The 23,191-nt window shown below is 45.9% G+C and overlaps 2 protein-coding genes across 5 annotated transcripts in view; one reads left to right on the forward strand and one right to left on the reverse strand.

Annotated features, from left to right (window-relative positions):
• Window positions 1–3,702, forward strand: part of rpap2 (RNA polymerase II associated protein 2) — a 29,983-nt gene extending 26,281 nt beyond the window's left edge. The window contains exon 12 of the mRNA XM_006634797.3: window positions 3,106–3,702. Coding sequence (XP_006634860.2) covers window positions 3,106–3,250 — 145 coding nt within the window. The 3' untranslated portion in view covers window positions 3,251–3,702. The remainder of the gene's footprint in view (window positions 1–3,105) is intronic.
• Window positions 3,703–10,813: 7,111 nt separating this feature from the next.
• gfi1aa (growth factor independent 1A transcription repressor a) lies at window positions 10,814–22,880 on the reverse strand. 4 transcript variants are annotated; one of them, XM_015355179.2, is made up of 8 exons: window positions 21,609–22,880; window positions 19,214–19,352; window positions 17,420–17,610; window positions 16,178–16,378; window positions 14,557–14,951; window positions 13,909–14,046; window positions 13,081–13,246; window positions 10,814–11,904 (listed from the first exon to the last, which is right to left on the reverse strand). In XM_015355179.2, exons 3-8 carry the CDS (start codon window positions 17,529–17,531, stop codon window positions 11,726–11,728), a joined length of 1,191 nt encoding a protein of 396 aa, XP_015210665.2. In that variant the 5' UTR covers window positions 17,532–17,610; window positions 19,214–19,352; window positions 21,609–22,880; the 3' UTR covers window positions 10,814–11,725. The 4 variants fall into 4 exon arrangements, with proteins under 4 accessions (XP_015210665.2, XP_015210664.2, XP_015210663.2 ...); XM_015355178.2 differs by having other exon boundaries at window positions 21,604–22,880; XM_015355177.2 differs by lacking the exon at window positions 19,214–19,352 and having other exon boundaries at window positions 10,815–11,904.
• Window positions 22,881–23,191: the final 311 nt, after the last annotated feature.

Below are 23,191 nucleotides of genomic sequence, written 5' to 3' on the forward strand. Positions count from 1 at the left end.
AAGTGTTTGAGTTTAAAAATATACCTAAAAATCTGTGAATAATCTGACCGTGACCGCGTCAAGCATAAAGGGTGTGATAGGTGTTTGGTGGTGTGTGGTTCACACTGACATGGTCTAAGGAAATGGAGAGATATTGATCGAGCATTACAATAGTCCCGCCTATAAATTAGGAAAAACTGAAGGTTTGAGTTGACGGTATGTTCTGTTTTCTCCTAAAAGGTTTTGTCCAAACTGTACGTCCTCCATCACGACAAAAACGTGAAGTTATTGCTTTAACCCTGGCCTAGCATGTCTAACAGTAGAAACGCACTTTCAGTCAGTAGTCTAGAAGTCACTGAGGTCTCCCTGCAGTTTACTTTTGGAATCATTTCATTCCCAGAAGCTCCCATTCTCCGTTTGCCACCTGATAGGACTCGGGTTCCATTCTGAGAGATTTAGGTGTGTGAGGTGTTGGGGGTTTCTTGTGTTTTATTTTTTCCCTTTTCTCTCTTTCCAGAGTCATGAATAATTTGTGTTTCAGCTCTGCTGGTTGCTGACAGACGTGCAGTTGGCTTGCAGTCTTTTGTTCAGATCAGGTGAATAATGGATAACCCTGCCAACAATTAGAGCAGGCAGTATCAGCGTTCCGTACCCCTCCGCACAACCCCTTCCATCCAGAGGGGAAATATCTCCGAGGGAATAAAGAAAAGCACAAGGGCCAGCTGGGGTGAAGAAGTTGCTTCTTCATCTCTTGTAGCCGATCCATTACCTTTTCCCACAAGAGAGTGTCTCCGAGTTTTGTGAAGGCTCGTTCCGTCGTGAATGCCCTCTCTCCAGCCGCTGTGCGTGGGCGTGTGTGTGTGTCTCTGACTGCATGCAGAAAAGGCCTGCACTGCAGAGAAACCAAGAGTTGATGTGAACGTGGCAGCTCCTCCACACTGTATCTTCCACCTTGCGTTTAGGACGTTTTTATTGTGTGCAAAGACCTCTGTCTCTGGAACTACAATAAGCCCCATACGGGTAGATACACCAGCAGACGGAGCAGAAGTTCTTAAATTCCTAAATTATGGCCAGTTGCACAACCTGGGCACAGATGTGGTTCCATCGGCAGTCTTAATCAATGCTCTTTGTTTAATTAATGTTCCTGCCTCAAAGTGCCCCTGAAAGACATTCCATTTTTTTCAGTTAATCCGTGCATTGTACATGTGACAGAGTAGCATGTTTCAAAAGCGTGTGGCTATTGTTCGGGACTTTATCCCAATAAATCCTTCCTACCCTTTTTGTGCTACAAAGAGTTATTTTAGGTTTGCTTTAAATCTAACCATTAGTATATTAAGGAGGCGCACTGCACACAATGTCATGTGTATTGTCTGTCAACAGCCTAAGGGATCTGTATACTGGCCCTTTCTCCTTTCTTGTTCCCGGCAGTTCAGGACATGTCATTTCTCTGTTTGTCAGATTGTGTCTGCCAGATGCTGTGGCTCCTTGATTGTAGCCTACAGGGTTTGGCTTATCTTTTCAAGTGCTAGCAAATAAGGTTGTGTGATTTTTCATAGCAACAGATTGTCAAACTGTACTTTGAATTAAGGCGGTGAATTGCAGATTAAAGGCAGCATCTGGTAGTCATGAATCTCGTGTGTGAGCGTGTCTGCACACCACTGAGAAGTACAGTGAAGCACGGGTGTTTTGGAAATCTTCTGCTGTGTGCCCACTCTGTGTTCCTTCTGAAGTGGACGGTCACTTTTCCTCAAAGGTGCTGTTCCATGACCTTGTTGTTTTCCTGTCGTTCGTCTTCTTTTATTCCTCATGAGTTCCATCTCCTAAAGCCATTGCCAAGGTGTAGCATAAGTTCCATTCCCGTGTCTTCGGACTGGGATTCCACACGCCTGCTGCTGTTCTCCTTCCCACTGAGCTCCAGTTCCGACAGCTGCGGTCCGGTTTCCTCTCCGTGTCGAACGAGCACAGCAGATTCTCCATGTCCGTGCTTGTGAGCCCTCCCTCCATTCCTCTCTCTGGCTGTCAGCTGGGCCCTCGAAGCTTTAGAGTTGCCTCCTCCTGCCTTGTAAATGAAGGATGCTCTGTATGCAAGCTTGCAGACGCCTGTAAGGAGACAGAACGCGATCTGGTCTGCAGTCACCTTGCTTTTGTGTCCTTATGTCATCTGCCGTGGGTCTCCTTGCGAACGTGCCCTGACAGACATGCGCTGGGACCCTGGTGCACTTTCTCAGTTTGGATTACTGATGTGGCACTCGAGGGCACGAGGGGCTCCTCTGATGTCTCATTTGAATGGGTTATTGTGTTGGGGAATAGCGCCCCCTGTGTATGTACCAGTGGTGCCTGAAACGGTGCTGTCCCCTGACCAGGTGTGAGGGGTGGGGGATGACCGGACAGAGGCAGACAAGTCAAGAAGTGGGAGAACTGGCAGGGGAGGGAGCATTTTTCAGACCAGAACTTTCAATGTAGGTCGTTTGGAGAGTAAACTTAAAATTGTGAGGTTGTGGCTGTGTTTTTTATTTTATGTCCTGTTCAGCATCAATAATGTATTGCCCTGCACATTTTAATCCTCTTGCTGAATTTTATACACGCACAGCTGTGTTGCCAGATCATTACATCAAAAATTGTCCGTTTTCATTAACCACTGGGTCTAAAAAAAGGGAAAAGTTGATGAATAATTTGATTTGTGGTGTTTCTGGTCTTCGCTCTCTGCATTAGCAAAGCAAACGGATTTGTGCCACAGGCTCGATGGACAGAAAATGCTTTGCTCTGATTATTCACCCACATTTATTGATCTGCACATTCTGAGAGTCATTTTATTCATATTTGATGTGCCCAGTGGCAATAGGTTAAAATTTTTTTGTTTTTTCTTCTTCCACGAATCATGCAGGAGGTCTCCAAGGAAAATCTGGTCAGGGTAATGGCTTAGTAGGAGACTGTGCTTTGCACAGGCCTCCATCAGAGTGCAAGATTGGAGCTGGCATGAGAATAAAGTTCTTTAAATTTCAGCATAAACCAGAGCCCCGAGACAAATTCACGGAGGAGTGGGAGTTCTCGTGCGGTCGGGGCTCTTGAGTTATCGTTGTGAACCGTGCAGTAGGTGTGATTTTCACCTCGGTTCCTGTTTTTCAGGCTGACGCAGGTGTCCCCTGTGCTGCGGGAGTGCATGGGGAGCCCCTCCTCTGTCCAGTATCTCTCCGCCCTGACGCAGGAGCTGCACCTGGAGGAGGCGGACCTGCGGAGCCTCGTGCGCGTCCTGAGGAGCCCCAGGGACTGACCGCGGGGCCCGGGGCTGCAGCCAGGCGGGGCCCGGCCGGAACGGCGCGAGGAAGCGAGAGACGCCGGCTGCAAGGCCACGGCGGAGGCCCTTGGAGCCCCTCGTCTCCTCTGGGTCCTCCTGCCAGCACCGTCCGCTTGTGAGCACGGGATGAGAGCAGCAGAGGAGACTTAAAGAGGAGGAGCTTCGTGCCCCGGGTTCGAGCAGTGCCCAGGGTTCGAGCAGTGCCCGGTGAGGCGATGACACCAGCTGCTCCGCCCCGTGACTTCTGCTCAGGACTGAGAGGGGGACGGGCGTTCTTCAACATGTCCTACAGATAAAGACTGAGAATGGTCGGGAGTATTACGTCTATGTCCTCTTCAGCGGTTGCCTTCTTGTTTTGATTTTTTTTTTCCATTGATTTGTTAAAGACTTTGGAGGGGAAGAAATAAATTATTTTAAATCATTCTTAACCAGATCTCGTTCCGGTTCTCTGCGCGTTGTCTTTGGCCGTGGGATCTGTCCCAGCTCCTCCTGGGGAGTCGGGGGACGGGGCTCCTAGCGGGTCTCGCGTGTGACTGTGGGACCCGTGGGGGAAGTTGCTTGTGTCCCCGCGTTCTTCACTGGAAAGTAGGAACTCCTGAACTTCTGTTCAGCGGTTTCCTCGCTTGCTTCAATACAGAACCTTTTGCTGTGATCTCTGTCTTTCTTGCCACCAGCTCACCAACAGAGAATCTTGGTGACTTGAGTTATGAGAAAGCCTTATTAGTGGTTTTGTGTGTTGTGTTTCATTTGTGCTAAAACCTACTTTATAGCCGGTTTCTAATAGGAAAGGTGAACTCTCACTTCGCCTCTGCACATTTCAAACCAATGCACAGCTCTCTGGTCTGGGACTTAACGAGAACACCTCCATACTGCTGTCTCCACATACCCTGAATGCACTTTCAGAATGAATGTCATTTGTGTTTTTGGATTTTGTCAGGTGTTGCGCAGCAACCTTTTTTTTTTTAGAAAACATTATTCAGCATTTTTGGAGGCACGGGTTCATGCCTTTGGATCAGGAGGAAGTGTTGCATAAAAAATGATGAAGTGTTTAGCGACTTTAGACCTCTGAGAGTACAGTCTGACCTCTGATGTCTCAGAATGAATGAGAGGATGCTTACAAAAGGTCCAGAAGGCTAAATTAATACATAATCCAGTGGTATTCACTTAGCAGAGCACTTGCATAATGACAGTACTTTCACAAAGTAATGTTTAAAATCCATGTGAGCTGTGTATTGTGTCTCCACAAGTACAACACTGCGTTATAGCGGACTGCATCATTGTGTTACCGTTAGTGGTCTTGACAGTCACTTTTCAAAGCGTGTCAGAAGTACTGAGTTTGGCCACCTGAAAGCAAGTGAGGAAATGTTGCCGTCTGTGTCCGTTTCGCTTTAAGAGCTGCTGCTGATCACTATTGTGCGGAAATAATGATGTTCATGAGATTGAGTTAATCGTGTCTTATCTGAAGATCTTCTCACCATCTGGTTCCCTGGCCGGTCCCCACACATCCTAATGCCCGTGTAGTTCATATTTTTTCTAGGGTAAATATTGTGTTGTTTTTAATTACAGCAATTTTTGCTGGTGTGCAAAGTGGGAAGGCTGTTCTTCTCTGTATGTACGCAATGTGAAAATTCTTTGTTTGGCTATTGCCTGATCGATTGGCCAAGTTGATTAAAGTCTTCTCGAGGCTGTGCTCATACAGGGAGAAGATGCTTCTGAAGTTTAATAGCCTGTTCAAATGGGTGGGGCCACGATGCACGAGGAGAGCGCCCACTAGTGTTGCCCACTGGAAAGGGCTCCTCACCCTCCTGTTCCTACAACAGATGTTATTGTGCATTGTGCGTTTCCAGAAGTTTAACTAATTACATTTTGATTAATGGTCTTTCTATGGGAGTGAAGAGGACACTACCTGCCCTGCCCACTGTCAGTGGGCGCCGGTGCTGGGAGCCTTAGCCATTTTACTGAGATTTATCTCAGGTTATCTTCCTCTCCATCGTGACTTCGGGAATCTCAGACATCAGCCCCCACCAGCGAAGGGATCATCGCCCGTCGGTTTCGAAGGGTATGTATCGTTAATTAGTGCCATGTATTGTAATAATTGTGTATGTTTATCTCCGTAATCTCAGGCACAAGTTAAGGTTTATTCCATGCTGAAAAGAGAGGGGGAAAAAAAAAAACAATGTGGAGCCTGTGACACCTGAAGAAGTCTACACAGCCGAAACTTTTATTTTCTTCTCTTTTCAGCATGGAATAAGCCTTTACTTGTTCCTTTGCAGCCTGCGCCTGCTGACACAGAACCGTACTTGAACTACTTCAGCCCACAAATAATCTCAGTCATGCTTCTCTAATTGCCTTTTAATGGGAAATTGATTTTAGTGGAACACATTTGCACTTAAAGGATGACATTCGTAGAATGAGGAACATTGATGTAGGGCCGTGCTCCCTGACCTCAAGCCGAAGTAGCTTTAAGAGTTGTTAAACTTCACACACCAGCATTTCTTAAACTAAACAAGGTGAAGCGAGTCTCATTTAAGGGGCTTCTGTCAAATCTTCCGTGATAACCTTCGTTCACCCCCTACCCTACGTCATCTCAGATCACTTCCACCATGTGCTTAATATGCCTAAAATATGACGCTAGCAGAAATTGCTTTTAATACACGATTTGTAACGTTGCGCCACATTGTAGCGGCTGGTGTGCAAGCAGAAAAGCGATTGTTCCATCAACCCAAGTGTATCTAAATGATGAAAACAAGAATCCAGTCTCTCCCATCAGCTGTCTGTGCTTGAGACCAGGTCTGGAGCTTGGTGCTGAGCCACTCGGGGGGGCTTGTGGGCACGCACTCTCCAGAGTACTGCACAGCCCAGCTCGGGGACTCCTACCTGTCCTGGGCCGACTGCCTGTCTTTACAATTTTAGGTCAGACCTGGGCTAAATTAGTAACTCCTGTTTCTGGGAGGCAGTGTGAGACGCGGAGCATCTCAACAGGCAGAGGGTGTTGTCATTTTGCCTTCAAATTGGGTGTCTTTTTGTGAGCCAGGTTTTCTTGTTCAGATTTTTCACAAACAAGAACGAGAGCCCGGCGGTGTGGCATTTCAGCATTCTCTCTGGCCCGCAGGTTGGGCCCTGGCAGACTGGAGATGAGGGGGAAGGTGAAGGCTGGGGTAAGAGTTGGCAGAGATCTGTTGGCAAGTGTCGGTCTGTCTCAGGACGGCAATACCAGTCATTCACACCAGCTAAAGCTCTTCTGGAATCACTTTCAGTCGTGATCACTTGTTTGGATTATTATTGAAAGTAGTGCTCTCACTTGGGCATGTGCACAGACCTCGGGTTTGGGTGAAATTGGTGTGGGTGTGTAAAATTACAGGACATAATTTCACAGAGGTTTTAACAGCTTCGTCTTTCTTTAATAATACCCGATAACCTGATCAAATTGTGAACAAGCACTTCAAGACTTAAATAGGCCGCAAACTGATTTTTAGTTTCTAAAATAGCCAGTGTACTATCTTCTTTAAGAATGTATATCACGCCTGTGCATTAAATGACCAGGGCGGCATAATTCTGCATTTTCCTGTATAACATCATCTTCCTTAACCAAGCTAATATCGACGTGCCGTAACAGCGAACACGCACTGAGTGCTAAAGCGCCATGCAGTGTTTTGAATAAATGAGTATTTTTTCTCTACGCACAACCGTAGGCCCAGTACAGTGAGAACTCTAGAGGGTGATCTTGAGGCCGGCGTCGCCTGCTGCTCTTCGGTCCGGGGTGCGACCTCTTCCTGCGCCCCGTGGGTCACCTTCCTCCTGCAGACGGTCGACGTGCTGTCTAGGTTAGCCGGCGTCTGTGAGCTGCGCCCTCCCCAGCGTCATGTCCAGGGGTCCAGCCCCGACGTGCGACCCTCTAGGGGTGCTGAGACCGCGGGGATGCACGATTCGGGGCAGTGGGCGGCATGTCCAGTGCAAGCTAGGCTTTCGCTCCCGCGAGATAACGAGACCGCCAGGCGGAATCTTCTGGCAGCCTTCACGTGAAAGAAATTGTGGAAATAACTTCGATCAATTAATAATGGATCAACACAAACCCGTCTTCTCCTCCTTTCCAGGGCAGAAGATATTTGAAGTCAGTCTTTGTGACACTCGGCGTATTCTGCGGTCTCCTCTCAGATTTCCAGTAAGATAGCCGAGGGCAAGAAAGCACTTTATAGAGCTATTGCATTCAGTTAAGAATATAGCAACACCGCCAATTCGTGCGGGGGGGGTCGTACAAATCAGTCTGATTTTAGTTAGGCGTTTCACGACATCAGCCTTTTGAAAACGGGGAGAAAAAAATTGGTTTGTGTGTATCCTTATCGTTGATAGTGCTGTAATTTCGAGTGTGGATGCGATTTGGTAGAAACCTCTCTTTACCTGGGTGGGGGGGCTCTGAAATGGTCACCTTGACCCCATGCGAAGGAGGTCGTGAGCTGCTCGTGCTCAGACAGTGCGACCCCGAGACGCCGCGAGCCCGCGGGTCCCTCGATCCCAATCTCTCGCGCCCCGGGAGGGCAGCTCCCCGGATCTGCGCGGTTCTAGAATCTGACGCGAACGGAGACGAATCGTGACTCCGGAACGTTGATTTTGTTCGGTGGTCAACCGGGCTCCAGTCGGCCGGCGGGCGGTTCCGATGACCCTGCGGTCTCGGCTCCCTGCCAATTCCCGTCACGACCCGCCGCGGCTGCTGTGGGGTGAAATCGACCGGCCAAACGACTGAAACAGCAAAAATAAACGTTATAATATTCCGTTCCCCGCATTTCCCTCTAGACAAGTGAAAACGCAAATCGTAAGAAAAAAAAAACCTTGAGAAGTGTAAGACTTTGGGCTGCATATTGTCTAGCATAAAATCAGTATTTTTTGTCGGTGGGATATTTTTGTTTTTTTCTGAACGCAAAATAATCATATAGGCTACTCATCTTGCCGGGTCTGTTTACGTTTCCTGTGAGCTAGCCTAGGCTTGGTTTTGGAGTGACGATATAAGATATGCTTTTGGTTGAATCCGGATTGCTATTTTGTTTTTGTTTTTCATTTGTTGCTGTTTGCTCAGGAATGCTCAGTAACACCGTGACATAAAGAAAAAAAAGCTGTTAAAAGTCCGCTTCTAACATCTGGCGCGTTAAACGCATATCTGCGGTGCGTTAATAGGGAACTTTTCTTCAGTGTCGAAAGATCAGATAAAAAATAACCGGGCGCCCCAAGAAAATTGCTGACCCGCAAGCGTGAAACGGTTTGAAGACAACAGCGCGTCTTCAAATAGTTTATTAGCGAAGTTGAAGACAATTCACTGCACGCAAACATTTTCCTGGTAAAGAAGTCCAGTCAGACGCTGTTTGATTTGCTAATGAATGTAATGGAGCTTGAGGCCGGAATCGGCCGTTCTGTGATCGCTGTTTGTAGGAAAGAGTGTCATAAAAAAACGAATCAATTTAACTAAACTTCCTTCACGGTCCACCTTGTTGACTCTGATTTTCGTTTGTTCAATATTTGTTTATGAAGCCCATAGACTGAAAATATTTGGTTTACACCAGGTGTCTCACGTGGAAGTGCAGAAACGCGCCACTGGAGTGATTTGGGCGAGGCGAATAAACAGTGAGCCGGTACATCATCTGTCACGGTACTCAATCGGTGTTTGTTTGCACAACTTGAACGTCATGCATCTGTGAAATAGGATTATTATTATTGATATTGTTGTTGATGATGGAACATTTGAATTTAAGGGAATATTGTCATATAAATAAACGAAAATTATTTTCTCCCGCAGTAATGGTTTTCGTAGACTTGCTCATTTTAAATAGACGTTTTATTCAATTAAAAATACGAACGCAGCAATGTGTTTTTTTCAATGGGTAGACAAACCCGGTATTACCAATGCGAGTCGTTGTTTGTTCAGAGAATGTTTTGGCGTCTAGATTTAACCACTGGGATGTTTTTCTGTATTAATCTCACAATTGACTAAAATAAGAGAATGTGAAATCGTATCCAATTTCCTTATTGTTCCCCGCGTATCCTACGTTAATCGAATATGAAAGGTAAAATGCAAAAATTCAATTTGGTTATTGAGTCGTGCAGTGTGATATAATATGCTATATAATAACTATTTTTATACAATATATACGCGATGCAGCTGTTGCTTTATATTTTGTGTTTCTCAGGACGGAGTTCGTGCGTATGAGCAGCCTCTGTCTGAATCACGGTTTATCTGGGTATAAGGTTGTGTTTGTGCTCCGGGTGGCTGGATCTCTGTACACTTGATAGGTAATTTAATCAGCACTGAAGTGGACGATGGAAAACTCCTCGTATCTCTTGAAAGGTTTATCTTTCAACTAGAAAGCTGCAGCCCTTTGCGCTGCTGCTCATCGAGTTGTGCGCTACCAAATGGCTAGCTGCAGGTGTCATTAAAAATTTACCGTCTGAAACAAAGGTGTCCCTCCGCAGATCTTCTTTCACGGGTGTCTGTTACTCAGCTAGACAAAGGGCTGTGCAGATCTTACCTTGATGAATAATTAGACATGGAATCTGCACGATGCATTTTTAATAATAATAATAAAACTTGTTAATCGTTTCGGAGACAAACAAAATCTGGGAATATTCTCGGCATGATAAAAAACAGAAGTGTACCAATAAAAAAGGGGACGGATGCACTTTTGCCGTGTCGAATCAACGAGCTATAAGGCGGCGTTTTGTTTTTAGCACTGTAATATTTTCTTAAAACGATGGCGCTGCCTTCCTAATTATTTTCTACAGCAGGATCGTGCGGTACACCCCAACAGCACGCGGCGGGAAATGACGGGAAAATTAAAAAGTCTCCAGGTGCCCCTTGCTGTAATGCGACGTCAGCAGAAGCGTCTCAAAAGACATCAAGAAAATATGGTGGTAAAATTACGTTTACTAGTTTATCCTCACATTCCTTATTTTTTTAAAGAAAAACACATGCTTGTGCAATCGAATATAAATTAAATAGAATATCTATTCGTGATAGATTACCAAGGAAAAAAAAATATTCTCTCAATCCACTTTTCTAAGACGTTAATTTGAAAAGGGAATTGTGCTTTGTTTTGAGTTCTACTGTAGGGACGGTGTCGTAATCTCTAATTCTCTTTTTGGCTTCGAACGAAGGACATTTTGATTCAAGATTTAAATGATCATGAATGTAAACAAATCCGAATTGAAAATAAACGAAGACAACTTGTACCTCCTTCGTACGGCTTCCATTTGTTTGGTGTAGAAATGGCACGAAGTTAACTTGCAACATTTTTTCAAATATATGCATTGTATTTTTGAAGTAGACCCACGTTGTCAATGTGTCTAGTTTTATGGTCTCGAGTGTAAAGGCTCTAATATGGCGATAAGCCCGTCGATGGTGTTTAACTGGTTAACACGATCGATAGAGCACTTGACTCCACACCTGAACCAGGCGCAGTCTGGAGACGAAGCAGGGTCCGATCTCGGCTGTCGCCGCTTAATCAGTGAGGTTGTCAGATCGCAGTCCCCCTCTTATCCGTTTATCCGATCACAAAGATGCATCATTAGTTTGTCTTAATTTTTATTTTAAAGAATATTTAATCAATAAATAAAGCTTAGGAAATATAGCATCATACAACAAATAGTATCTGATATATATATAAAACAGCTTACGACAATATCGTTTTAGAAACTAACTCATCATCACTCAAGATTGAACTCCCTAACAGTTATTTGCATATATATATATAGTTATCACCGAGCTTCCTCGGCGAGGTTTCTGTTAGCTTCACAACTCATATCTGGGTTCCGATAACAAAAATAATAAAAATGTGCAAAAACTTTTTAAATTGGTCTTCATGAATTCCCAAAAAATACTGGTTATGATTGTATCGTCTGACCAAGAACACAGCAGATAAAACCGTTGACAACCTCATGGCCAACTGTAATCAAATATTTTAACCCAAAATATAAACAACCCACTTGTTTGTTAAATCAATTCGTCTTATTGTAGTGCCTGTTTTGCCAGCACCTCCTGCGTCTCCTTTGAAAAAGCGGTGATTTCGTGTTCACCGGCGTCCTGGATTGTGGAGGGTGTACACACACACAGCGGGTTGTATTTCCGATGCCTCTCGTATTATTTACGCCACAACATTTCGGCTGCACGGAAGCTCTCCGGTGGGAGACCACCGGGCCGTCGAGGGGACGCTGCGCGAAAACTTCTCCGACGCGCCCGCAGTCCGTGGGTCTCGCACCACAGCCCACGCCTGCAGGTCCTCCCTCCTCTCGTCGCTCAGGTAAGCCGTCGGAACCGGCCGGGGGTGCTCATCTTCGCCCCGTCTCCCCGCTCCGAGTCCGTGCAGCCCTGGCTAGTGTTTCGAGTCCTGTCTTGTCGCCAGTTCCGTGAGGAAAATCGTCCCCGCACCCACCCCCTCCCTCCCCCCGGCTGTATAATGATTTATTTCATTATTTCAGTCCGTGCTGCGTTTCTTTGTGTCTTCTCAAGTCCACCTTGCGCTGGAAGCCCTTCCCGCACAGGTCGCAGCCGAAGGGCTTGAAGCCGGTGTGCTTGCGGCTGTGCGTGATCAGGTTGGAGCTCTGGCTGAAGGCCTTGCCGCATACCTGGCACTTGTGCGGCTTCTCTCCTGTGCGACACACAACAAAAAAAACAAGATTCGCCATTAAAACCTGCCCGTTTGTAATCGGTACGAGCTCCTCGTGTACATCATTGAAACCCGCGGTTAATGAAAACAACTCTCATCGACACACAAACCCGTGACACTGTGTCGCCTCGTCACACGAGTCGAGCGGAGGGACTCATGAAGAAGATTAAGCTTTATTTCATTAGATTGACCTGTCGGCATTCCCGGAACCGGGTGTCGTTAATGAACTGGGCCCACGTTCTTCACCAAGTGACCTTTCTGTTTCGCAGCGTGCCCTGAGTCAGTTGCCTCCTCTGCTCTATCAGTCTGGGCGAAGGCGGCTCAGCAGGGCGTGTTCTGCAGCACAGTTTCCTGTGTCTCTGTCAGCACCACAGCGCTAATGGGACACGAGCTTTTCTTTCGCGTGGAGTGATGCTCGGTCGCAGCACAGCACAGACCCAGAGCAAATATTTAGAGAGGCTGGAATCGCCTCCGTCCTTTATTCTGACACGGTGTTGCGGGAGAGAGAGCTGTGTGCATTTGAGAACTGGGTGCTGCCTTGTGTCGTTTTCACCTGTCAGGTGGACTTCAGTGGCCCGAAAAAAATCAAGGCCGAGTTCATATAATACCCTCTCATCATCCTACCCGGAAAGCCTTCCTCAATAATCACAAACCGAATCAAAATGCGGGCGACAGTGATTGGATTGCTACAGGTTCCGGTTATTAAACTGTTGTAGTTGGTGGTGACAGTGTTAGATAACCCTTCGTTGCGACAGGTATATAGTAAGATGGTTTTAATATTGCAAGACTGTATAGACATTTACATTTATCCCAATAACATCCGAGATACAGGAATCATTAACACAGATGTATCATGCAGGCTGTGATATCAGCAAGTTCGTTGATTTAGTTTGTTTTTAATTGTTGCACAACCATTTCAGTCATTCCTCCTGATATTAATCATTTAGATTCGTCCCTTTTTACGATCTTCGTGAGCTGAATTCATATCAACGAATAAACATTTTGAACACAGTCTAAAAATAAAGAGAGTCCAGTGATCTGTGCTCGGTGTAATAGTAATGTAGTTAAGTGCTTTCACATACGCACTGCTTGAGCTCTCAGGGGGCAGCTTGTGTCTAAGTGACCGGGTGTCTCAAGTAAACGCCCGCCTCACCTTACCTGTGTGAATGAAGGTGTGTTTTTTCATGTCCGATTTCTGGTGAAACCTCTTGCCGCAGAACTGACAGGGGTAAGGACGGGTATCGGAATGGATCAGCAGGTGTGTGGAGAGAGTCGACGACCTTTTAAAGCTTTTGCCGCATATTTTGCAATCAAAACTCCTTTCCTGAAAAAAAGGGGGAAATGTGAAGAGGTTGGAAGCAAATATCAATATGTGCACACGTTGTCGCGGCTCATCAAGTACAATACAGAAATTGTAATTTACCTAAATGTACATTGCATTAATAAGGACCAAGTAAAGCTTTATTCCGTGCGGAAAAGAGAGGTAAACACAACGTTTCGGCTGTGGAGCCTTCTTCGGGTGTGAACTAGTGCATTAATAGCACTACTTAACCGTCCATCGCCCCAAACCGTCTCTTACAAGAAGCCGTTACTTCATCCCTGTCATTGTTTATTTTATCAACACTAGAAAGATATCGTCTAAAACCCAGGTGCATGTTGTATGAACCTGTAAAGCAGATGCTAACAATAAAACCACTCTTGTCCACTTGTACCATATTTTACACCAAAATCGCTGTAGTGCAGGTCTTTGTTTCCTGCCTGTCTCTGCAGTTTGTACACGATAAATGTCCCATCGCCCCAGTGAATCAAAACACGGGTGCGTTATTTCATTGTTTTTAAAGCCGTCTAGCCTTATGACGTTTAACCCGACCCGTATGAGCGCTTTTTGTTCTTGTTGTTCTTGTTGTTGTTGTTGTGAGCAGAGGCTCTGTCACCTGCCTAGCGCACGTCAGACACGCGAACACGCGTGTCGCGGGCGGGACTGACCTGGGAGTGAACGGCCTTGTGCTGCTCCAGGCTGACCGCGTGGCCGAACGTCTTGCCGCAGATCTCGCAGGCGAAGGGCCTCGTGCCGCTGTGGGACCTGCGGACGTGCACCTCGAGCCCGTGGGGCGTGGAGAACACCTGCGGAGGACACGGGCGGGAGTGATTTATTTTTTCCAGGCGGGGAAGAGTCCTTAATGGTCGTGTCCTTAATGGGCGCCCAAGCGCAGTGGTGCACGCGCGGTCTTTTTTTTTTAAAAAATTAATTTCTTTATGTCTTTTAAACATTCTTGGCTTTTGAAAGCTGCCGGTTTCTTGCAGAAGGCCCTGCAGGATTGTTCATTCAGGCGCCTTTGCGATACAGTAGCTGACCAAACGAATACTGGTCCCTTAATAATCAGGATATTTCTGCTCACGTACAGTGTACGCGCGTCGCGTCACAAAGAGTGAGCAAAGCCACACCCTAATAAAAATGAATGAAGACAAACAAGCCGTTGGGTTTATATAACAAGCGAATAACCCGAGAGCCCGTGTAGTGCATGCATTCGTCGTGTTTTTTCTTAGTTCATTGTGGTAGCCTATAAGGTTCAGTAGGCCAGAAGGCAGGAAGCTGTGTGTCCGAAGCGTGCCACACCTGCGGGAGACACGCACCTTGCTGCACTTGACGCACTTGTAGGAGCCGCCGCTCAGCAGCAGCCGGGTGAAGGGCAGCTCCGACTCCGCCTTGATGTCCGGGGCCTTGCTGTGCCGGCTGGGGTCTGGGAACACGCCGGAAGACGAGGTCCGCTCGTACAGACCCGGGGCGGTCCCGTAGTCGCCGTACAGCCCGGCAGAGCCGCGGTCGGGAAAGAGAGAGGTGTCGCTGCCCCGATCTGCATAGAGCCCCAGAGAGGGGCTCCGCTCCAGGGACACCGGGTGGTGGTGGTACGTCTGCTGCACCAGGTGCCTGAGCTCGGAGCCCGAGTAGCTGCTCCACGCGTAGGGCCTGAAGGAGATGGAGAACGGGCTGGTCTCGTCCACTGAAGGGGTGAGCGACGTCTCCGAGTCTGCCGGAACAAGACACGGGCACAGGGCGTGAATGACGGTAACCACGGGGGCCCCGCCGTGACAGTTCATTCAGAAATCAAGTATTTCGTTACCCTCTTGAAATCTTCCCCTTGTGATCTTTTGAACCATTTTCGGCAGATCACTAGGCTACTAGCAGCCTACTACTGACGTCAAAGCATAGTCGCATTGGGTGCCTTTATCTGGATAGGATAAGAATTCGTACAGTTCCAAAACCAAAAGGCAAAGGGATTTTCATTCACTTTAAATTGAATGTAGTTTATTTTTAATCATTTAGAGTTATTTTAAATTTAGTTTAGATTAGGGCTTCTGTGATACAGCCTAATGTACATCCACGCAAAAGAACAACAACAATAACCCCGGATCGGTAAACCCAGTTAAAGTCACCTCGTTTTTTTTTATTTAAAGAATTTGGTTCAAGACGTTTGGAAAATTAACCAACAAAAACAAACTGGAGAAAAAAAAACAAATACTAACAAAACAAAACAAATAAACACACACACAAAAAAAACAGCCAGACCATGAACAAAAAACACCAACTTGCTTATGCCTTTTCACAATTTTCTTGCCCAGATAAGAATAGTCTAAATCTGTGAAGGACTCGCAGAATGAGTGGAAGTGTAAACACTGTAAGCTCAGCGACCCGAGCTCCCCAGCGCCTGTCCTACAGAATACAGCCCTCTGCGCTGTGCTGGAGATCTCCTCACGGAGCCGGCTCTGGGACCAGGGCGCAGGGACAGATTTTCATTCTTTCTGACAATTTTTGATCCCCCTCCCTCCGCAACCATTCCGATCATCGGGGCCGCGTGTTTATCTCGACCCCCCGAGTACAGACTCCGGATTCCGAGTGACGAGACGGAATGATCTTCCCTGGGGAAGCCCTCCCACAAGCACCACAGCGGCGGACGCGCTACAGCACAGGCCCGCCGGCCAAATTCATTTCTCAATCCGGTGAACGTGAAATCAGATCATCTGCAGGGCCCGGTCTACTTTTCCTAATTCCTAAACAGGCCAGTTAACCCCTGTGACCTGATACAATCTTGAAAACACGGCAATTTAGCGAATACGCAGGGGAACAGCGCACGCTTGGCATTACGCGGGTAGTGACCGGGAGACTCACACTTTGCTGAAAGCAGGGTGACCTCAGCTCCGTTAATACCAGCCCCCCCCACTGACTGTCCTGCTTGTCCCTCAGCTCTGTACGCACCTGGAGAGGCGGACGGGGACGGCGGTCTCCAAAAGTCGTCGTAGTCGGAGGACCGGCCGCAGACGCTGCCCTCGCAGCTCGGTGGAGACTTGGAGGAGAGGTCGGCCGTGTCGACCAGGTGAGCTTCCGGGGAGAACCGGCCTCTGGCCTCAGACCCGAGGGCGTCCGAGCAGCACCCCGTCTCTTCTGGTATCTTCGCCTCTGCGCAGGAAAAAAAAAAAGAATAGATTCGCAAGACGGTGTGAAATAAATGCCGGATACTGAAAGTACTCTGTACTGTATGTTTTTTAAGGTGTTGGCATATGAAACTCGTGTCGCCAGATCCCTTGCAGAAACAGCAGATTAAACGGCGTTTAATCGTTCATCAAAATGCTCAAGACTGTTTATCGAACATTTTTTTTAAGTTCAGTCCTAGTAAATGTATAAGGAGTAATTACTATTCAATTGCAATCGTCTACGGTTTTTAAATTTGTTCAATTTCAGTTTTGTTTCCCGCAAATTATATCTTTGCAATCTCTTAAAAACAATTCATATAATCATATACTAGTAAGTTATTTTTATTCTTAGGCTTGGGCGTCTTTAAATAGCGTATATTTTTGAGTGGGCACTTTAATAAATGTATTTGCTACATAACGGCCAACGCAGAAAAACCAAAATAAAATTTCAACACAAAATAAAATTTAAATACTTAGTAGTGATGTACATAATTTATTTTTCTGGTGAGTTTTTTTACAGCAAATTAGGTCCTCTAAAATTGAATGGAATTTATTTTTTTTTAATCGCATAACAGATAATTCTCATAAACACATTGCTGTGACGTATATTTAGCCTTTACCGTAACTATTTCCAGTCATGTATACATAAGTATGCGTGAACACACAGTATTGATCATTCTAAATAAACCCGAGATTTTTAAAGCGCATGTATTGTCATTTTAAACCTACATGATGGGTCGGGCTTTTATTAACGCAGTTGGGAGTGTACTGTGATGAATATTTGGAGCATAAGATATGTGTGGATATCATGTTTTTATAGTGTTTTTCCATCAGCCTGCACATTTACAGGGTTTGATGTACAGATGTTTTCGTTCTCGTATTGAACTACAGTTCGTCATAATTTCTAAAGGAACGTGGAGCACATCACGTCACGCATTTCATAAAGCAGTCAAAACCATATCAGAGCGTTGTCACAAAAATCATACGTCCTTCTAGAAATCTTTTTAGCACAGTAAACGTCACGTACCTGCGCAGATGTGGGCCAGGATGCTGTCCAGCTTGCTGTAATCATCCTCCACCGACCGCGGCTGGTGGTAGCTGTGAGCTTTCTTGCTCTTCACCAGAAATGACCTGGGCATCTCGGAGCCTCTGAAATCACTCTCGATCCCTCAGCCCGGACAGCACTCTCCTCCGGAGCAGGCAGACCCGTGTTTATCTCTGTCAAGATTTGGAGATCATGGGTTGACGACTGCTCCAATATAAGGGATTTTTTGGCAGGGGCTGAAGCATGCGCAGTGCCCCATCGTCGTTTACCAGGTGTTGCGCAGACAGGTGCCTAAAGAACCCATTATCCCACAGCCCTCGGTCACTGTGATTGGCCCCTCACAGAACAAACAGCAGCCAGCCAGCCAGCCAGCCCAGCCCCCCCGGGTCCGGCCGTATTTCCAGGGGGGGGGGGGACTGAAGCCGATGGCAATCAGGATAAGTAGCACACAGTACTTGATCACCCTGTTACCCAATCCCCCGCCGCCAGCGAGGAGAGGAAACTCAGAGCAGGTACCGCAGTGCCCGCACGAGCTGCTGCTGTGGGTGGCACGTGGTTAACTGACGTGCCTTTCGGTGTAATTGTGTAATTACAGTCTCCAAAAACGGCGCTTCTGCACCCTGGACTTTGTTTTGTTTTGTTGTTAGCCTGAACAAAATGCCTCTTTCTCGCCTTCTCTCCTCTTCTTGGAGAAACGGAGCGCGTTCTTGTTTTGTTTTGGTTTTTTTTTTGTTTTTGGAAATGTTTTTCGAATTTGAAGATGGCGTGTTCTGCGCTGTAATATCGTCACGCTGTTGTTTTATAAACAAAGTCGTGGTAATAAGAGTTTTAAATATATATATATAATCTGCAACTGTAAACATTCCGTAGTATGAAAATGTATACAAGTAATATCAAAATGGTATCTATATTTTAAAATGGGACTCATGTATGATCATCATAATATTGCAGAAGAAACGGTTCGGTTAACTTGGGCAGTGACAGACTGGATTTATAAAGCCAGCGTGATTCCCTGTTCTTGTTCGACTTTTCTTATTGTCTGAAAGGATGAGATCCCCCATACTTTCCAAGAGGCCCGGCCGGGCAGGGCTCGGGTTTCAGCTCCGGGGGTGAAGGGAGCCGTCTCGCTCCCCGTTCACGCAGACGGCCGGCTGATAACATCCTCTCTAATCATCCGACACAACAGCCCGCCGGTGAGAGCCGGTCCGGGGTCCTCAGACCTCCGATCGCGCATGAAAGCACCTGGAGAACAGCCACGAGTCCGCCCGTCCACCCACTACCATCTAACATCAACCTAAACAAAAAGGACTTCGTGTCCAGGGGTGGGGCATTGAAAACACACAGAGAGTTCGTTCAGCGCTTTGTCGATTATGATTATAAACGAAAACACGACACGCGAAAATCTCACTAGATCGATTTAAGTCCCTAACAAATATTTTGGAGAAAACAAAACAAAAAAGCAATTCAGCAGTAAATAATTCGTCTTCCTAAGGCCTCTGCGCACCTCAACAGGAGTAAATGCTTAAAAAGTATAATTCGGGAGCAGAATATACCGTTCTCTGTCAAAATAGCAAAGGTTCGATTTCCAAAACCCTTGCTCAGTCTCGCCCTGATTTCAGCTCTAACGAAATATTTGAACACATTTCATAAAAACAATATCCCAAAAAAAACCTTCTCTTTCTTTTTGTAATCGAGAAAAAAATAGGGGTGAGTCGACTTTGCTTTTTTTGCCCTCGGCAAAAAGATACGTCAGATAGGAGTAAAAAAAAAAATCACCTGTCCTAAAGCTGACATGGGCCCCAAAATCCGGTGCTGAGCTTACAAATTGGCAGGGCACATGAGGCAGAAATGTGCTCAGCAGCCCACGGGATCTGTATGGGCGCAGGAACGGAGCTCCTCGGCGACTCGACGTCTTCTGTTGGGAAATTGGACCAGTTGTTCTATAAATAAACCAGAGGAGCTCGTCCTTCCTTTTGTTTGGAACAGGTTGAGCGAAAGAATAAAGACACGAGTCTGGATTTAGCTTTTAGATGTGAAATGACCAGTTGTCCAGTGGAACATGTGCAGACGTGTCTTAGATTGGAGGCAATGCAGAAGTCACGCAAAACCAGGTGAATGTAGTTACATTCCAGTCAGTTCCCGAAAGATTAACATTTCAATATCAAATTTCAACAATAAAGCTGGACCCTTTGTGCAGAGCTTTTCAGAATTTATCACATGCTTTCGTATTTTAGGGTTTTTATGCAGACGAGAATCAATGACTCCTTTAATGCCCGGCTTGCATGTTTGTGGTGATTTTATCAGAATAACGGTTCTGTGCGGTTTTAAACGCTCCGCTCATCTGCGCTGGAGAATCCGAGATGTCGGACTGACAGAGTCACAAGCCTTGACACGGCAGTCTTCCTTTCCACCTGCCTGAACAACACGGTGCTTGTTCTGTGGCCTTGAGAGAAAGCGTCTGCGTTAACTATCGGCGGCCCATGAAAAAAAATCAAAGCACACTCGCCCCTCACAGTGTCTTGTGCCCCCTGTCGATAGCATCGAGACATTGCCTGGTGACGTACAGGCCTGTAGTTAAATTAAAAACAATTAGTGAGCGGAAAGGAATGGAGCAGGTTGCAAAACGCCATTCTATATATATATTAAAATATATGATTTGAAGTATCCTAGTATGCAATGACTCAGCGTAAGCATACACTGTGCGCTTTATTTCATCTAAATGGAAGCGGTTTTGTTTTTCACATAATTTACCAGATTTTGAACATACTGGCAGTGTGTTACCCCCCAAAAAAAAATCTGTCCAGCGAACAAAGTTCGATACAATCTTTGCTGCGGCGTTTCACGCTAACCCTCGGTGTCCAAGGGCGTTTCCAGCCCGCTCAGACCTGATTCCATACAGTAAATGTGGGAAACGACCTGCGGCCACCACCTGCAAGTCCGAATTCCTCAGATAAACAGGTGGAACAGACGCCCGAGACTCACAGCCTGCAATAACACGCGTTTGTTCGCGAATAGGGACAACGAAGGAGAAATGACTCCTAAAATAATACAGCTGGATATTAATGTTCATTTACGGATTTTTAAGGGAACTGGAATTTCCACAGCAGCCCTCCTATTGTCGGCTTGGGCAACCCGACGCCTGAACAGATTAGAAGAGAGCTGTTTCAATAAAACGTTTTAGGATTACACAAAGCGATTGCAAAAGACATCAGTCCGCAAGGGCTCCGGGATATGTCTGGCTTAACGAATTGACGTTGTGGGGAAAAAATAATAGACGTTGCCTTCAGTTATTTATTTTTACATTTCCACAAAACGGATGTTTCACGCGATTTTGCATTTGCGATGCAAGATTGATTTAGATGTGGAGTAAAGAGTATTTGTGTTTTAATGCGGGGTTTGGAGGTAGTTTCTTTCTTCCAGAATGTATTCGTTGGGGACGTGCCTCTTGTATATTCATTGAAAGCACAGCACTTTGGGGTGGGTCGGATTCTACACAACACAATCACAACTCGAATCACAGCTGCGTTCTGCCGCAGTTATCGTTAATAACGTCGCACTAACAGAGGACCACAAATCCAGTGAATAATATCACCAAAGACGGACTATTAAGTCTCACGTTGAAATATTATACAGCATATAATTATGATTATCTGCAAATAACATTGTTTTTGAAACAGGCAATAGGGGGCACGTACATATGTATATTTAAAATTATTAACCCGACAAACAGAAACAAAACGCACTTCTTGTCTATTCTGATGATAAACCTAACATTCTCCACGAGCACTTTTGAGAGTTTCCTGCTATGACACCAGCTCCGGTATTTAATTGCTCTACCCCACTGACGCTGGAATACAGTGCCAGAGAGTTAGTGCTTGCGTCTGTTGCGTTGCGTAAAAAAACATTCAGCCACCCCGTTATTTCAATGTATGTACGTATGGAGCACAGCGCTTGAAACGATAACGAATAAAAGAATAAAAACGCTATTCCCCTTGTGTGCTGTGTAGGTTACCCGTGACAGTCAAGTCTTACCCGAAGCAGAAACGCACCCGAGCCATTTCTGCAGACGCACGCTGAACCGAGAAGAGAGCCGAGTATTACTGACAGTGGGAACACGGTACACGGCACGGCGGAGATCATAAATAGGAGAACAGAAAACGCCATACCTTACCAGCTCAGACCGTGCTCTCCGGGGGAGCTGAGGCGTGTTGTGGACAGGAATCCTCGCTGTGCTTTGCGGCTTCGCTATTGAGAGAACTCCCTTGAGTGTCCCATCTCAAATTTGCAGTTTTAACTCCAATAGAGTTCGGCCCCCAAAACCACAAGACAACTTCCTGAACGTTAGAAACTATTTCTGCAACACGTTTCATAAGCAAACATATGTGGAAGGGGTGATACAGATCCCCAAGGTAACAGTTCTGCTCTGACCTCGGTTCGTGACGCTCAAACGGGGTCTGCTCGCCGTAACGCCTCAAGAATGATCACTGTAAAGCTAAAATGATTTTGGATTTAACTTCCGCTATGAAAGAAAGAGAAAGGCGAGCACCTGCAGATCCGTAGCACAGATTTAAAAGCAAATGCTCAAATGCGTTTCTTGCGAAATACAATTCAGATCAGTTAGGTGTAAAAAAAAAAACACAGGTCCGTGAGCAACTCAATTTGCGAAGCTTTTCAAATAAAGGAAAACCTGTTTGTGACCGTAGAGCACTGCTCAGAGCTCAGATGAAAAGCGCCTGTGAATGCGTGCTGGCTATGAAGACCTTTTTAAAATGCTTGTTACAGAATCTTATACAGTATATTGTAACCTTGGAAGTATTTTAATATTTGATTTGGATTCTGGATTGCGCAAATGTTTATTCAAGCGGTTATTCGACCAGTTAACCGTTTCTTACGATAACACTGGTTCAGTGTATCTGAGCCGAAAGGAAGCGCAGATGGTTGTATGTTCAAGTTGGAAATAACGATCTCAGCAACGACTTCGCCTAAAAGCTGAATTATTCTACACGCCACAGTTAGGACAGCATGCTGTACTGAGAACAATACCGAATGTATATTGCTTTAAAAAAAAACTCCTAATCACACCCTTAATCTTTTTTTTTAATCTTTAAACGCCGATACCCTGGCTAGTCTCTAGTAGCAAATTGCTATCTTAAAACCTGTTTGTAAAAAAATTAGGTTTGCAACTAGCCGTTAGTTACAGTAGACCGGAAGAATCTGTCAGACTACACAGCCTATACTCCCACTAACATCCCCGCGCATAACCTAAATCAGCTTTCTCTCATTTCCTTTGCTGTGTAGGTCATTTTTATATTTGGATGCCCTGGGCGGAGTAAATGCACTTGTAATATTGCTGAAATTAAACTACCAGTACTTCAGTTATTCTTAACAATAAATCTACCCACGCGAACTCTCGGGAAAAAAATAGTACCCTGTCAGATTCTTACCTAATCCCCAAGTCTATCTGTTTTTAAGATCAGGTACAAAGTAGAAATTTTTCTGTTTCATTGTCGTTTTGTTTTTACATGTTGGGTACAGGGAGAGGAGACACAAAAGTATTTTCGTAAAGAACAGGAAACTACTGCTGCCTCTTGACTCTTGACTCCGGTTCGATCACATGTCAACGGGTTTAAGCAGAGCAGATGTTGGCCGTGCGGGGATCCGACGCGTTTCGTTTGCCAAATTCTGCGTTTAACACCGCCGAACCGCTGCACTCGCACCTACAGGATCGGTGACCTCAGAGTTCACGGTCTACAG

The sequence above is a fragment of the Lepisosteus oculatus genome, chromosome 9 (genome assembly GCF_040954835.1).
Source record: "Lepisosteus oculatus isolate fLepOcu1 chromosome 9, fLepOcu1.hap2, whole genome shotgun sequence".
Lineage (NCBI taxonomy): Eukaryota > Metazoa > Chordata > Actinopteri > Semionotiformes > Lepisosteidae > Lepisosteus > Lepisosteus oculatus.